Source organism: Dermochelys coriacea, chromosome 3 (genome assembly GCF_009764565.3).
Source record: "Dermochelys coriacea isolate rDerCor1 chromosome 3, rDerCor1.pri.v4, whole genome shotgun sequence".
Lineage (NCBI taxonomy): Eukaryota > Metazoa > Chordata > Testudines > Dermochelyidae > Dermochelys > Dermochelys coriacea.
In genome coordinates this window covers 76,287,600-76,299,646 of record NC_050070.1, presented here as the reverse complement: position 1 = coordinate 76,299,646, position 12,047 = coordinate 76,287,600, and the positions used below count along the sequence as shown (strand labels likewise).

The following is a 12,047-nucleotide window of genomic DNA, read 5'->3' as shown; positions in this document are numbered from 1 at the left end:
GTCTATGCCAAATATGGCATACAGTTCATTGTAGAAGCAACAGGTCTGCAGGACAGCCCCAGATTTGGTGTTGGCATCCCTCACCTTCTGATATGCCTGCTGACATTCCTCTGCTTTTATGAGGCACTGGTGCTAATCCCTGTCATGCTCCTGGTTCAATATCCCCTGTGCAATCTGTACACAGATGTCTGTATTTCTTTGGCTGTCGCTTAGCTGGATTTGCGTAATCTCTCCTCCCCACAGGCCAAGGAGTCCCAGGACTTCTTTCCTGCTCCACAGAGGATCATGCCTAGTAGCTATCTGTGCACGTGGATCCATCATGGTTGGATGCTCATAAAGTTGGACTAATAAGTGCTCTCACCAAGGTGGGCAATCAGAAAAGGGCATTTCAAAAACACAGTGCAGATGAGGGGGCAAGTATCCGGTGTCTTTGACCTCCTGGGAGGTGGAGTTCAAAATTGCGATTAAAGCAACTACTAGTACAAAACAGGGGTATTGTGGGACAACAGCTGAATGACTGTGAGGGTTGACACAGGTAATGCAGTGTCCACTCTCTCGCAAAAGTAAGTTGACCAGGCCTCTGTGTTGCTGGGGCAATTGGTCTTAATTCATCACTGTAATGGGGTGCTTACATCAGCAGGAGACAAATTTGGGTGTATACACATGCACAGGTAGGTTGAAACAGGTCGACTTAGGTTATGTCTACAGTACATGTGCTACAGTGGCACAGCTATATTGCAGCTATGCTAGTCTAGTATAGACACTTATTATAGCAACAGAAGTGGCTTTCACATCACTGTAATAAATCCACCCCCTCAGGAGAGGTTAGAATTCATCTGTCGACCTAGCTGTGTCTGCAGGGGTGTTGGGTCAACCTAACTGTTGACATTTTTCACAGTCCTGAGTGATGTAGCTAGCTACAATCTAAATTTTAGGTGTAGATTAAGCTTGAGGTTGATATAACTTGTAGTGCAGACCAAGCCTGAGTTATTCTTCAGAGTCTTGGCCTTTTTTTTTTTTTTTTTTTTTTTTAATTAAATCTCTACTTGCTATGGTTCTGAGGAAAGTCACCAAAGCATGAAGTGAGTGTGACTGATGCAGAGATGTTTGCTTGGATATGCAGATAGCTCTGAGATGTGAAGTGCCCCACAAATTTCAATGAGTACTAACTTGGGTGTCTGTGAGGATATCTTTAAATATCAACATTGTTAAAAATTTCACAGCTCACCAAAGCAAGTAAAACAGGAAAGGAAGTATCCTATTATGAAGATGGACACCAGTGTTCCTCAAAATAGAGTGTAAAGGACTACCTGAGTTTGACTTAAAGATGTCTAAATTAAGATGGGTAGGTTTTTAACAATGCCTTGTCTGTCTACAGGGGCCTGTGACTGGTTTCATTTTCCAAAAGGGGGCTCAGCTCTTGAAAGTTTGAGAAATACTGGTGTAATGAAAGAGAGAAGGGAAAATATCTGTATGTATGCCAAGACTTAAATATGTTTTAAACAGCTTTTTAGGTTTGTACACCTGTATTTGGTACAGTTTAACTTCCTCCCATGTTAGCAAATTATTACTGTGGTGATGATGTGAGTAAATACTATATGGTGCCACAGTAAGTCATCTTTTTCTAAATAGAATTTATGGCTTGAGGAATTCTGAGTCAACCTGTAGAATTAATTGCCATGGGATGTTGTGATGGCCAAAAGTATAACTGGGTTAAAAAAAGAATTAGATAAGTTTATGGAGCAGAGATCCATCCATGGTTATTAGCCAGGATGGTCAGTGATGCAACCTCCAGCTGTCAGAAGCTGGGATTGGATGGCAAAGGATGGATCACTCAGAATTGCTCTGTTTTGTTAATTCCTTCTGAAGCATCTGGCAATGGCTGTGTCAGAGACGGGATACTGGACTAGATGGGCCATTGATCTGACGGATTATAGCTGGTCTTACGTTCTTAGTTAACACCTACCACCATTGTGCTTCATGGGAAATTTATCCTGTCTGATTAAAAAATGTAACCAATATTAAAAGGGAAACCTGTGAAAACAGGTTATTTACGTGATAAATGTCTATATCAAATACATTTAGTCTTCTTCTGATTTTAAGATAAGGAATAGATGGACTATAAATATTGTACCTTTTTATAAAAAGTGCAAAATGGACAATTTGGTGTTTGAAAAAGGAGATATTTCTCATTTTAACAAAACGGTTGTGGTAAAATCTAAATGAGGCACGATAGCATCTTGTCTTTTTATAACTAACAATATGTAACACTACCAGCTAAATCTGTGGTTACATGGTACAACATATTTCCAGTTTGTGAAATCGGCTACCTCGTTTCTACATGTTGCAGTGGCTTATCAAACAACACTGCTCGGTGTGTATTTCTCATTACAAAATAACTGAAGTTGGATGAAAGCATATCTATTATATAAAATATGTATTTTGTGGACTCTGGTTTTTCTGAGTATGCTTTGAGAATATAAATCCTTAGATTTGATGAAATATATAGGAGGTGAAATAATGTGTGTTTTTCCCTTCCTTTCCCAGTAAGTAACAGATGCGGGTAAAAGATCCATCGAGGGCTAACCCTGAAAAAAACAAGAGAAACAAAAGGCGTAAGAGGCATCAGGATGAAGGCTCTTCAGATGACATTGCAGGTAAATAAATTATGTGACATTTGGCAATCAGAGTGAGGAAGGGAAAACAGTGTCCATATGGTTTTCATTAGTCAACAAAGCAGAAAACACATGTGGGAACCGTGAACTGCATGTTGGTTGAATGCAGCAACAGAGATGCTTACGATCAAATATCTATGGCGTGATGAATTGTCATTACATTGCACTCAGGGAATTGGTGCAAAAATAAATGAACAGGAGGATAGTTTGGCCATATTAACATTTTAAGGAGGCAGGTGTAAGGACAGCAGTGCAGTGATGTATTTGAAACACAGGGAAGGCCTTAAGGGTAGGAAAGGTCAAAACTACCTGTATTGACACACACAAACAAATGGATTTCAGTAATGTTGACAAAATTTAGGAAAATGAATGTTTAGTAATTTTGTCCTTCGGTTTATCTTGGATTTGTTGGGTTGTGTCACCAGCTTGTAGCTTTTTGGGTGTTCTATTTGGTAGGAAAAATAGTACTTTTAAAAAAAGATGGAAATAAAATCCTTCAGATGGATCAGAAAATGGACACTATTGTGTCCTTGGAGCTAATGTGTCCTACCTTTTAAAAACTATATAGATAGTGGCTTTGAAAGGTGTAATTTATGTAAATAGCAGACAACTAATATATTTTACAATTACAAAATTTTGTTAAACAAGTTGAGGGTAGGCTACAATTTAGATCTGTCAGTTTTGATAGTTACCTTCAAAGTAATCTCTGTAATCGGCTTTTGTGATGGAGCCAAGATTCTGGAAGGAAGTGCTGTGTCTGAAAGCCCTTAAGTTGTATCTTGAATAAGCATGATGTGCAAGCTCGCTGTACCTCCCAAGAATTAAACACATTTTTATAGTAATGAGTGCCACCTGATTAGCATAAAATGGAATGTGATATGTTGTTACAGCACTTTTTGTAAAAAGGAAAAAAAAGAAGACTTGAATCCTTGTAAATGCACTTAGCAGATTGAATCTGGCTTTTGTGACTAATGACTGAGTGACTCTTATTCTATAGGTTTAACCTGCCAACATGTAAACCAAGCAGTGGATGTGCATCATGTGAAGAGGGCAGTAGCTCAGAATGTTTGGTCAATATGTTCAGAATGTTTAAAAGAAAGGAGAATAAATGATGGCGACCCAGTAATTCCTTCTGACATATGGCTGTGCCTCAAATGTGGCTCTCAGGTAAAGAAACTTGCACTGTAAATTTACAGACAAATATAGACCCTGATCCTCTGAGAGGAGTTGCAAGTGCAGATTCTTATTTCTGCATGGAGTCTCACTGGCTTCAATGGAACTCTGGGCAGGAGCAATGGGATTCTGCCCAAAGGGGAAGTGTTATCACCACAGATCCCTGCTTTTGAGATAAGCCTGTGCATCGCACTAAAGTTTGAAACCCTCTGGAAAGCTTTAAGTCTCTTGGGGACGGTGTTGATTTCTCTTTGAGCTATACAAACTTCCCATGCAAGTCTATACAACGAGGTGTGCATACCACCCTACCTGTGGTACACCCACTGTTCTTTCTAGACATCGGAACAGCAGTTCAGAACTCCCTCTGGTCTCTTGACTTTCAGACTAGAAATAAATTTTAACAGTGAGAGTAATTAACGACTGGAACCATTTACTAAGGGTCATGATGGATTCTCCAACATGGAGAATGTTAAAATCAAGATTGGATGTTTTTTTAAAAATATATGCTCTAGGAATTATTTCAGCGAAATTCTATGTCCTATGTCATTCAGAAGGTCAGACTAGATGATCACAGTGGTTCCTTCTGGCCTTGGAATCTATGAACTTGCCACCTGTGTGGTTTGTTGCCCGTCCCGCCCCGCCCCACTCCCTTGTGTTGACTCTTCAGTGCCAGGAACTGCCCTTCCTGAAGGATGACCGATCTAACCCAAAATTTAGATTTAACAAATGCTTGTCTCATGCCTTATCCTTGCTTATTGTTTTCCAGGCAGACTATGGTAAGGTCTACCCTAGAAGCACTACACTGGTACAGCTGCAGTGCATCTGGTGAAGACATGCTATGCTGACGGGAAAGCGTCTCCCACCAACATAGCGCCACTGTGAATAAAGCTTAAGTCACTGTAACTTGCGTTGCTGTCTTTCACAGCAGTGGCTCCGGCCCTAGCTCCAGCTGAAGCCGCGGAGGGCAGGGGAGCACACGGCCCCTGGGTTCTGCCGCAACCGCGGGGGACAGGAGGGCTCACAATAGGAATGTTATGGATGTAAGCCATGGAAGTGGGACACTGTGATCACTATGATCCTTTCTGGCCCTAAAATCAATGAGAATGGGTGAAATTTCTGTATTATTTTTTGAAAAGTATGTATGACTCAGTTTCTCCACTCACTTTTGTATTGTTCCACGGAATGCATCCGATGAAGTGAGCTGTAGCTCACGAAAGCTTATGCTCAAATAAATTTGTTAGTCTCTAAGGTGCCACAAGTACTCCTTTTCTTTTTTTCATGGGGTGTGAAGGGGTTGATTTCTTTCTGACACAGAGAATAAGCCATTCAGGGACTTGGTGAAAGTGTTGTAGGCAAATTGGTATGAATAGTCTATCAAGAACTGTAAATGTGAACAAAGCTACCTTATGGATACAATGGAAGGGCAACAGTTGGACACAAACTGGTATGACTCCAGTCAAAGGGGGAAAGACATGTGAAAACGGTGGCTGGAATTGGATACAAAGAACTCAGGTGTTCGGAGATGGCAGTAAGAATGCTGCTGCCCAGTGCAGTGAGGTTCAGGGCGGGTCTACATTAAACACACTACATCGGCGCAGCTGTGATGCTTTAAGTGAAGATGTTCCTATGCTGATAGGAGAGTTTCTTCCATCGGCATAGTTAATTCACCTCCACAAGAGGTGGTAGAAGCTCTCCTGCAGACATAGCGCTGTCTACATCAGGAGTTAGGTCAGTATAACAATGTCGCTTGGGAGTATGGATTTTTCCCACCCTCGAGTGACATAGTCCTACTGATGTAAGTCTGTAGTATAGACCTGACCTTAGTCCTGGACATTTGGGCAAGACAAAGAGGTAGAGCTGCCAGAAGCCATGTGAGAAATAGCTGCTGAAGTATAGCAGGCATGGGGCTCCATCTTGTAAAAAGCAGAGGCTCAGGGCTTAACACTACACCCCCAGAAACATTGTATAGAGGTTGCTGTCATAGCACAACTTATGGATCTCTGACGGATACTGTGTGTTCTTAAAAAATCACACTTCTACCTAGATTTACATTGTTACAAGTAATGCCCAAGATCATTTTAATTTAAAGATTAAAGAAAAATAATTTTCTCTATATTTCTTCTTTCTATGCATTTGGGCAGCTCTCGTTGTGTAGTCAGTTTCACTGTTCTCTCTCTTGTTACTTTGGTATTCAGTTTCTCCTGTGTAACTCTCATGCAGCAACAGGGGAGACACTCTAAATATAGGAAAAGACAACTGTAAAACTGTTTAATGCTTTTAGAAATAGTATAGTGCCTGAAACTAGTTTTTAATTTTTTTTTTTAATTACAGGATTTGAAGTTGACAGTGTCCCTTTAAATAAAAAGTATATTCTTACTCATGAAATTCCGTGTGTGTGTGTGTGTGTGTGTGTGTGTGTGTGTGTGTGTGTATAGATATACACTTCTCTCACGAGTGCTTTAACAGCGTTTTCCTAGGAAAAAGTTTATGCTCTCCTGCAAGAAATTCTCTAGCATACAAACTCCATTCCTGTGTGCAAGCACTAGTAAAGTGAATTGATAAGAATCCTGCTTTTTGGAGTTGTAGATGATTTTACCTCTTTTTCAAGAAAATGATCTTCAGTTCTGTGTTAAGTAAAATATTGTAGTGATTTGTTGAAATATAATATACATAATATGTATAACCTTTTCTTAATGATCTCATTTTCAGGGTTGTAGTCAAAACTCAGAAGGCCAGCATTCTCTGAAACATTTCCAAACTGCTCGCACAGAACCTCATTGCATTGTAATCAATATCAGCACATGGATCATATGGTAAGATTGTGTTTAGGAATATTTGTGTAGTGCGCACACACACACGCTATTAAAAAGACTCTTTTTTTTTTTAACTAGGCAGTTGGTTAATCACAGTAAACTCGCGCGATAACTCAAAAAAAATTAATTGCAATTAATTGCAGTTTTAATTTCACTGTTAAACAATAGAAAACCAATTGAAATTTATTAAGTATTTTGGATGTTTTTCTACATTTTCATATATATTGTATTCTGTGTTGTAATTGAAATCAAGGTGCATATTATTTTTGATTACACATTTGCACTGTAAAAATGATACACAAGAAATAGTATTTTTCAATTCACCTCATACAAGTACTGCAGTGTAATTGTAATCTCTTTATCATGAAAGTGCAACTTAAAAATATAAATTTTTATTGTTACATAACTGCACTCAAAAAACAAAACCAAAACCCACAATGTAAAACTTCAGAGCCTACAAGTCCACTCAGTCCCACTTCTGGTTCAGCCGATTGCTAAGTTAAACAAGTTTGCTTACATTTACAGGAGATAATGCTGCCCTCTTCTTATTTACAATGTCACCAGAAAGTGAGTACAGGTATTTTCATGGCACTTTTGTCACCGGCATTGCAAGGTATTTACGTGCCAGATATGGAAAACATTCATATGCCCCTTCATGCTTTGGCCACCTTCTAGAGGACATGCGTCCATGCTGATGATGCTCATTAAAAAAATAATGTGTTTAATTAAATTAGTGAAGGAATTCCTTCGGGAAGAATTGTATGTTCCCTGTCTGTTTTATCCACATTCTGCCATATATTTCATGGTATAGCAGTCTCGGATGATGACCCAGCACATGTTCATTTTAAGAACACTTTCACTACAGATTTGACAAAAAACAAAGAAGGCCCAATGTAAGATTTCTAAAGATAGCTACAGCACTCAACCCCAAGGTTGAAGAATCTGAAGTGCCTTCCAAAATCTGAGAGGGACGAGGTGTGGAGCATGCTTTCAGAAGTCGTAAAAGCGCAACACTTCGATGCAGAAACTACAGAACCTGAACCACCAGAAAATCAACTGTCTGCTGGTGGCATCTGACTCGGATGATGAAAATGAACATGTGTCGGTCTGCACTGCTTTGGATTGTTATCGAGCAGAAGCTGTCATCAGCATGGATGCATGTCCTCTGGAATCGTGGTTGAAGCATGAAGAGATATATGAATCTTTAGCGCATCTAGCATGTAAATGTCTTGTGACGCTGGCTACAAGAGTGCCAGGCGAACGCCTGTTTCAGATGACGTTGTAAATGAGGCAGGCAGTATTATCTTGTTTGTCTTCGCGATTGCCTGAACAAGAAGAAAGACTGAATGGACTTGTAGGCTCTGAAGTTTTACATTGTGGGTTTTGTTTTTGTTTTTTGAATGCAGTTATGTAACAATAAAAATTTACATTTGTAAGTTGCACTTTCATGATAAAGAGATTACACTGCAGTAGTTGTATGAGGTGAGTTGAAAAATACTGTTTCTCGTGTTTATCATTTTTACAGTGCAAATATGTGTAATCAAAAATAATATGTACCTTGATTTCAGTTACAACACAGAATACAATATATAGGAAAACGTAGAAGCAAGTTTGTTTATATTTTCAGAAGATAATGCTTCAACCACTATTCCACATAGGCAAGATAGGCAGAGGAACGTTTATCTTTTCCTGGTTTGTGGATAGTGGTGGAACTTAGGCGTCTGGATGCCTAGAGCAGGGGTGAAAGTAACTTAAAGGACTTAACGGTACTCCTGAGCGGAGGGCGGGGCCTCAACTGGAAGAGGCAGGGCCTTTAGAGCCCCAGGCCCTTTGAATTGAGATTGAAAGGGTCCCGGGCTCTGGCTGCAGTAGTGGCAGCTGGGAGTCTTGGGCCCTTTAAATCACTGCCGGAGCTACCAGCTGCAGGGGCTGCTGAGTGCCCCAGGGCTTGGGTGCCCTTTAAGTAGCCCACTGAGCTGAGCTGCCAGAGATTTAAAGTGCCCAGGGCGGTAGAGGCGGCTGGAGCCCCGGGCCCTTTAAATCGTTGTCCAAGCCCTGTTGCCAGAACCCTGGGATAGTGGTGTTGGGGCTCTGGCAGGGATTTAAAAGGGCAGGGGCTCCCAGCTGCAGCTACTGCAGCAGAGCCCCGGGCCCTTTAAAATCGGAGCCCCGGGGGTCCCGGCCACCTCCGCTCCCCGGGGGCTCCGGCATCGGGACTCTGGCAGCAATTTAAAGGGCCCGGGGCTCCAGCTGCTGCTGGAATTGCCGCCTGGGGAAGCCGGTACGGTACGGTGTATCGGCGCGTACCAACTTACTTTCACTTCTGGCCTAGAGTGAAACAGCATTGAGCATGCCCAAGGGCAGAAATTTAGGTGCTTAAGGTACTTTTACAGAGAAAACGTAGGCACCAAGTGAGTTTAGACACCTACATGGTTTGGCGGCAGCCATACAGGGGTTTTGTGGAGGTCAGTGGTTCCTAAAGCTGAAAATTGACTAAATGACTTCCCCAAGCACACAGGAAGTCTATCAGATGTGGGAAGTGAACCTGGATCTCCTGAATTCCAATCTATTTCTCTTTGTTTAAATTTTGTGTATTGTTTAGGTGTTATGAATGTGATGAAGAGCTGTCAACACACTGCAACAAGAAGGTTTTGGCTCAGATAGTTGACTTTCTTCAGAAACATGTTACTAGGATTGAACCAAGTAAGTAAGAATTTTATTTAATGCACCAATTACATATCTCTTAGTTTCTAGAAACGACATCTCAGTTTTTGGATTGTATTAATAATACAATTGAAAAACGATTGATGGTGTTGATACAAATGTTTATCATCATAGTTGTTTCCAGAAACACTGCCTTCTGTTGTGGTACTAGAAATAATATTTTGGGCACTGCAATGTAATTCTCCCAGCATTTCACCTTCAACATCTGTATTTTAATACATCAGTTTATGGTAGATAATAAAACCTTGCTGAGGTCCCCAGAGGTAAATGCAAGTACTTGATGATAAAGCATTCGTTATCTCATTTACATTAACGTATACAAACTGCATTTAAAAAATAATTAATTGGTTGAGTTTTTGTATCGGTCACGTTTTTAAACTGCACAATTGCTTGCTTACTTTCATTGATGACGTTTGCACAGCAGTTCTTTAAAGCTTATTGCTGCACATAGTGCTTTCAATCACTTGACTTTATGAAATTACTTGCACAAGTTAGTACTATCAGGATCATAAAGAATCAACTAATGTGTCTTTCTTCTTGAGTCTACATACTGGAAATAATTAGGTATACTTGCTGCTCATCTATGCACTTTTGAAGATCGAGATGGATGGAAGCATTGACACAAGTCTTGCTGCAGCATTTCAGACCTAAAACTTTACTGGGGCTGTGCAGATTTCACACTACTTAGACGTAACTGAGGGGAGGAGGGACGGACTTGGAAAAGACTTTTGATTGCACATTCCCAGAAGAGAATAGTTGCATCACTGGTTAGGGATAGGATCAGAATTATATAGCCTCAGTGCATGTGTGCATAACTCTCTTGTTAGTTTTAATGGAAATTGTTTTCCAGGTATCATCTCACAATGAGACCCTTTCAAGTTGTCATATTTAAAAAAAGCAGATTTTTCTCATCCATAGTTACAACTAATGGCATATTACATTTTAAAAATGTAGCTTTTCATTATGCTGCTTTTACTGTACGTGTTTCTCTCATTTTGGACAATGGAAATACAATATTCAATTTCACTTTCCTTTATAGTCCGTTTTTCATGCACTAGTAAAATGCTGTGATATTTCATTTGCAACCACTTAAATCGTGTGGTAATTGTTTCAAATAATCAAATGGAAAATATTTAAATTTGTTTAATAAAAGCTTGTTTTTACAAAAAAATAAAGAAGATGCTGGCTAAGATTTTCAGAAGTACAGAATGATTTTTGGATGCCTCAAATTTTAGGTGCCCAATTTGAGATGCTTTTAAGGTGTCTTGATTTTGCCCATCACTTTCTGAAAATTGGACACCCAAAATTACCATCCAGCTTTAATCTTAAATCTTAATCATTGTCAGGTCATGTTGGGCCCAGTGCTCATGTAACCATGAAATATGTATATTTTATAGAAGCACATTGACTATGCCCTATTTATTTAATCCAAGAGTTGGAAAATCAAAGTTTATTAACACTGTCTGAGAATGCAGGCATTAAAAGTGAGATACCAGAAAGACAGAAAACTCTTTAAGATTTTCCTCAGATGAACATGTTTGTGAAGAAATTTTTTGAATGAAGGAGTAATATCACAAGATAATGAATTGTACAGAATGAAATTTAAAATCAGTGACGTATTAAGCTCAGCTTTTTTGGTGAGCCTCAGTATGTTGTTGCTGCCGTCTCATTCATTCTAGCTTATGTACAGTGCAACTGGTGCTGCACTGAATCATGTCTTTGCACTGTCTGATGTGTTGCTGGATTTTTGAGTTCCTCTAGCTTAATTCAGGGCCATAGACTTTTTTTTTTTTAATTTGGGGATGGGGGCTAGAGTTAAAACACAATAAAATTAATAGCAGTTGACCATCGCTTCAATGAGTAGTTTAGTATCGGAACTAAATTTGTCCACTATTAATAATAATAATAATAATAATAGCTTCTGTTCCAAACTCAGTGTTTCTGGGGAGACGACTGTGGGCTTAAGCCCCCTAGCCCTTCTCCCTGAAGTCCCCAGTTGTCTGTCTGTGTAATTGTGAGTGCAAAATTAGACCTAATCCCACGAACACTTCTGCATAACTTCTGAGTATGTGAGTAGTCACATTGACTTCAGTGCAATTATTCACATGCTTTAAAGTCAAATGCATTTAAGTGTTTGCAGGATTTGGAGCTTGAAGAACCAGAAAGCTTAATGCAGAAGACCGGATCCTGTACAGTGACCAGCTTTCTGACCCTTATTCAACAAAGCACTCAATCCCATGCTTAAGTGGTTCAGATCAGGACCAGTGCCTGCAACACTTAGAAAGAATGAGCTCAAAGGTTGTATCTTTGTCACTAAAGAAGCAAGGAGAGGAGCTCACAGGCTACAGAGGAAGAGGAGAGGATTCTGACTGGTCTTCGTTTGGTGAATTGGTACAGCTGCCAGAAGAGTCTGGGAATTGTTGACTTATTGATAAATCACTGGTGTGTGAGAGAGAGAGAGAGAACACTTCTGAACAAGGTTGACTGTCTTGTTCCAGTTCGATAAATTTAGTTGCAGCGATTGTTCTTCACTAAATGATGATTAAATTCAAAGTAAAAAAAAAACCTGTTTCCACTAAAAGAATTTAAGTTGGTCCCTTATTAGTTCTTAGAGGGTAGGAAAAAAAAGACGACATACTGAAAATCTTGACTGAGACCCAAA

General features: G+C 39.8%; 1 protein-coding gene across 14 annotated transcripts in view; it reads left to right on the top strand.

Moving 5' to 3' along the window:
• The window catches only part of USP45 (ubiquitin specific peptidase 45), a 118,052-nt gene that overhangs the window by 17,157 nt on the left and 88,848 nt on the right, over nt 1-12,047 (top strand). For 7 of the 14 annotated variants that reach the window (XM_038397507.2, XM_043510696.1, XM_043510694.1 and 4 more), the window contains 4 exons: nt 2,548-2,657; nt 3,673-3,842; nt 6,558-6,661; nt 9,264-9,364. In XM_038397507.2, the coding sequence (XP_038253435.1) occupies nt 2,558-2,657; nt 3,673-3,842; nt 6,558-6,661; nt 9,264-9,364 (475 nt within the window). In that variant the 5' untranslated portion in view covers nt 2,548-2,557. Of the gene's footprint in view, nt 1-348; nt 366-838; nt 1,346-1,378; nt 1,472-2,547; nt 2,658-3,672; nt 3,843-6,557; nt 6,662-9,263; nt 9,365-12,047 lie in introns of those variants that run through there. The other 7 variants (XR_006279882.1, XM_043510695.1, XM_043510698.1 and 4 more) reach the window with 3 other exon arrangements.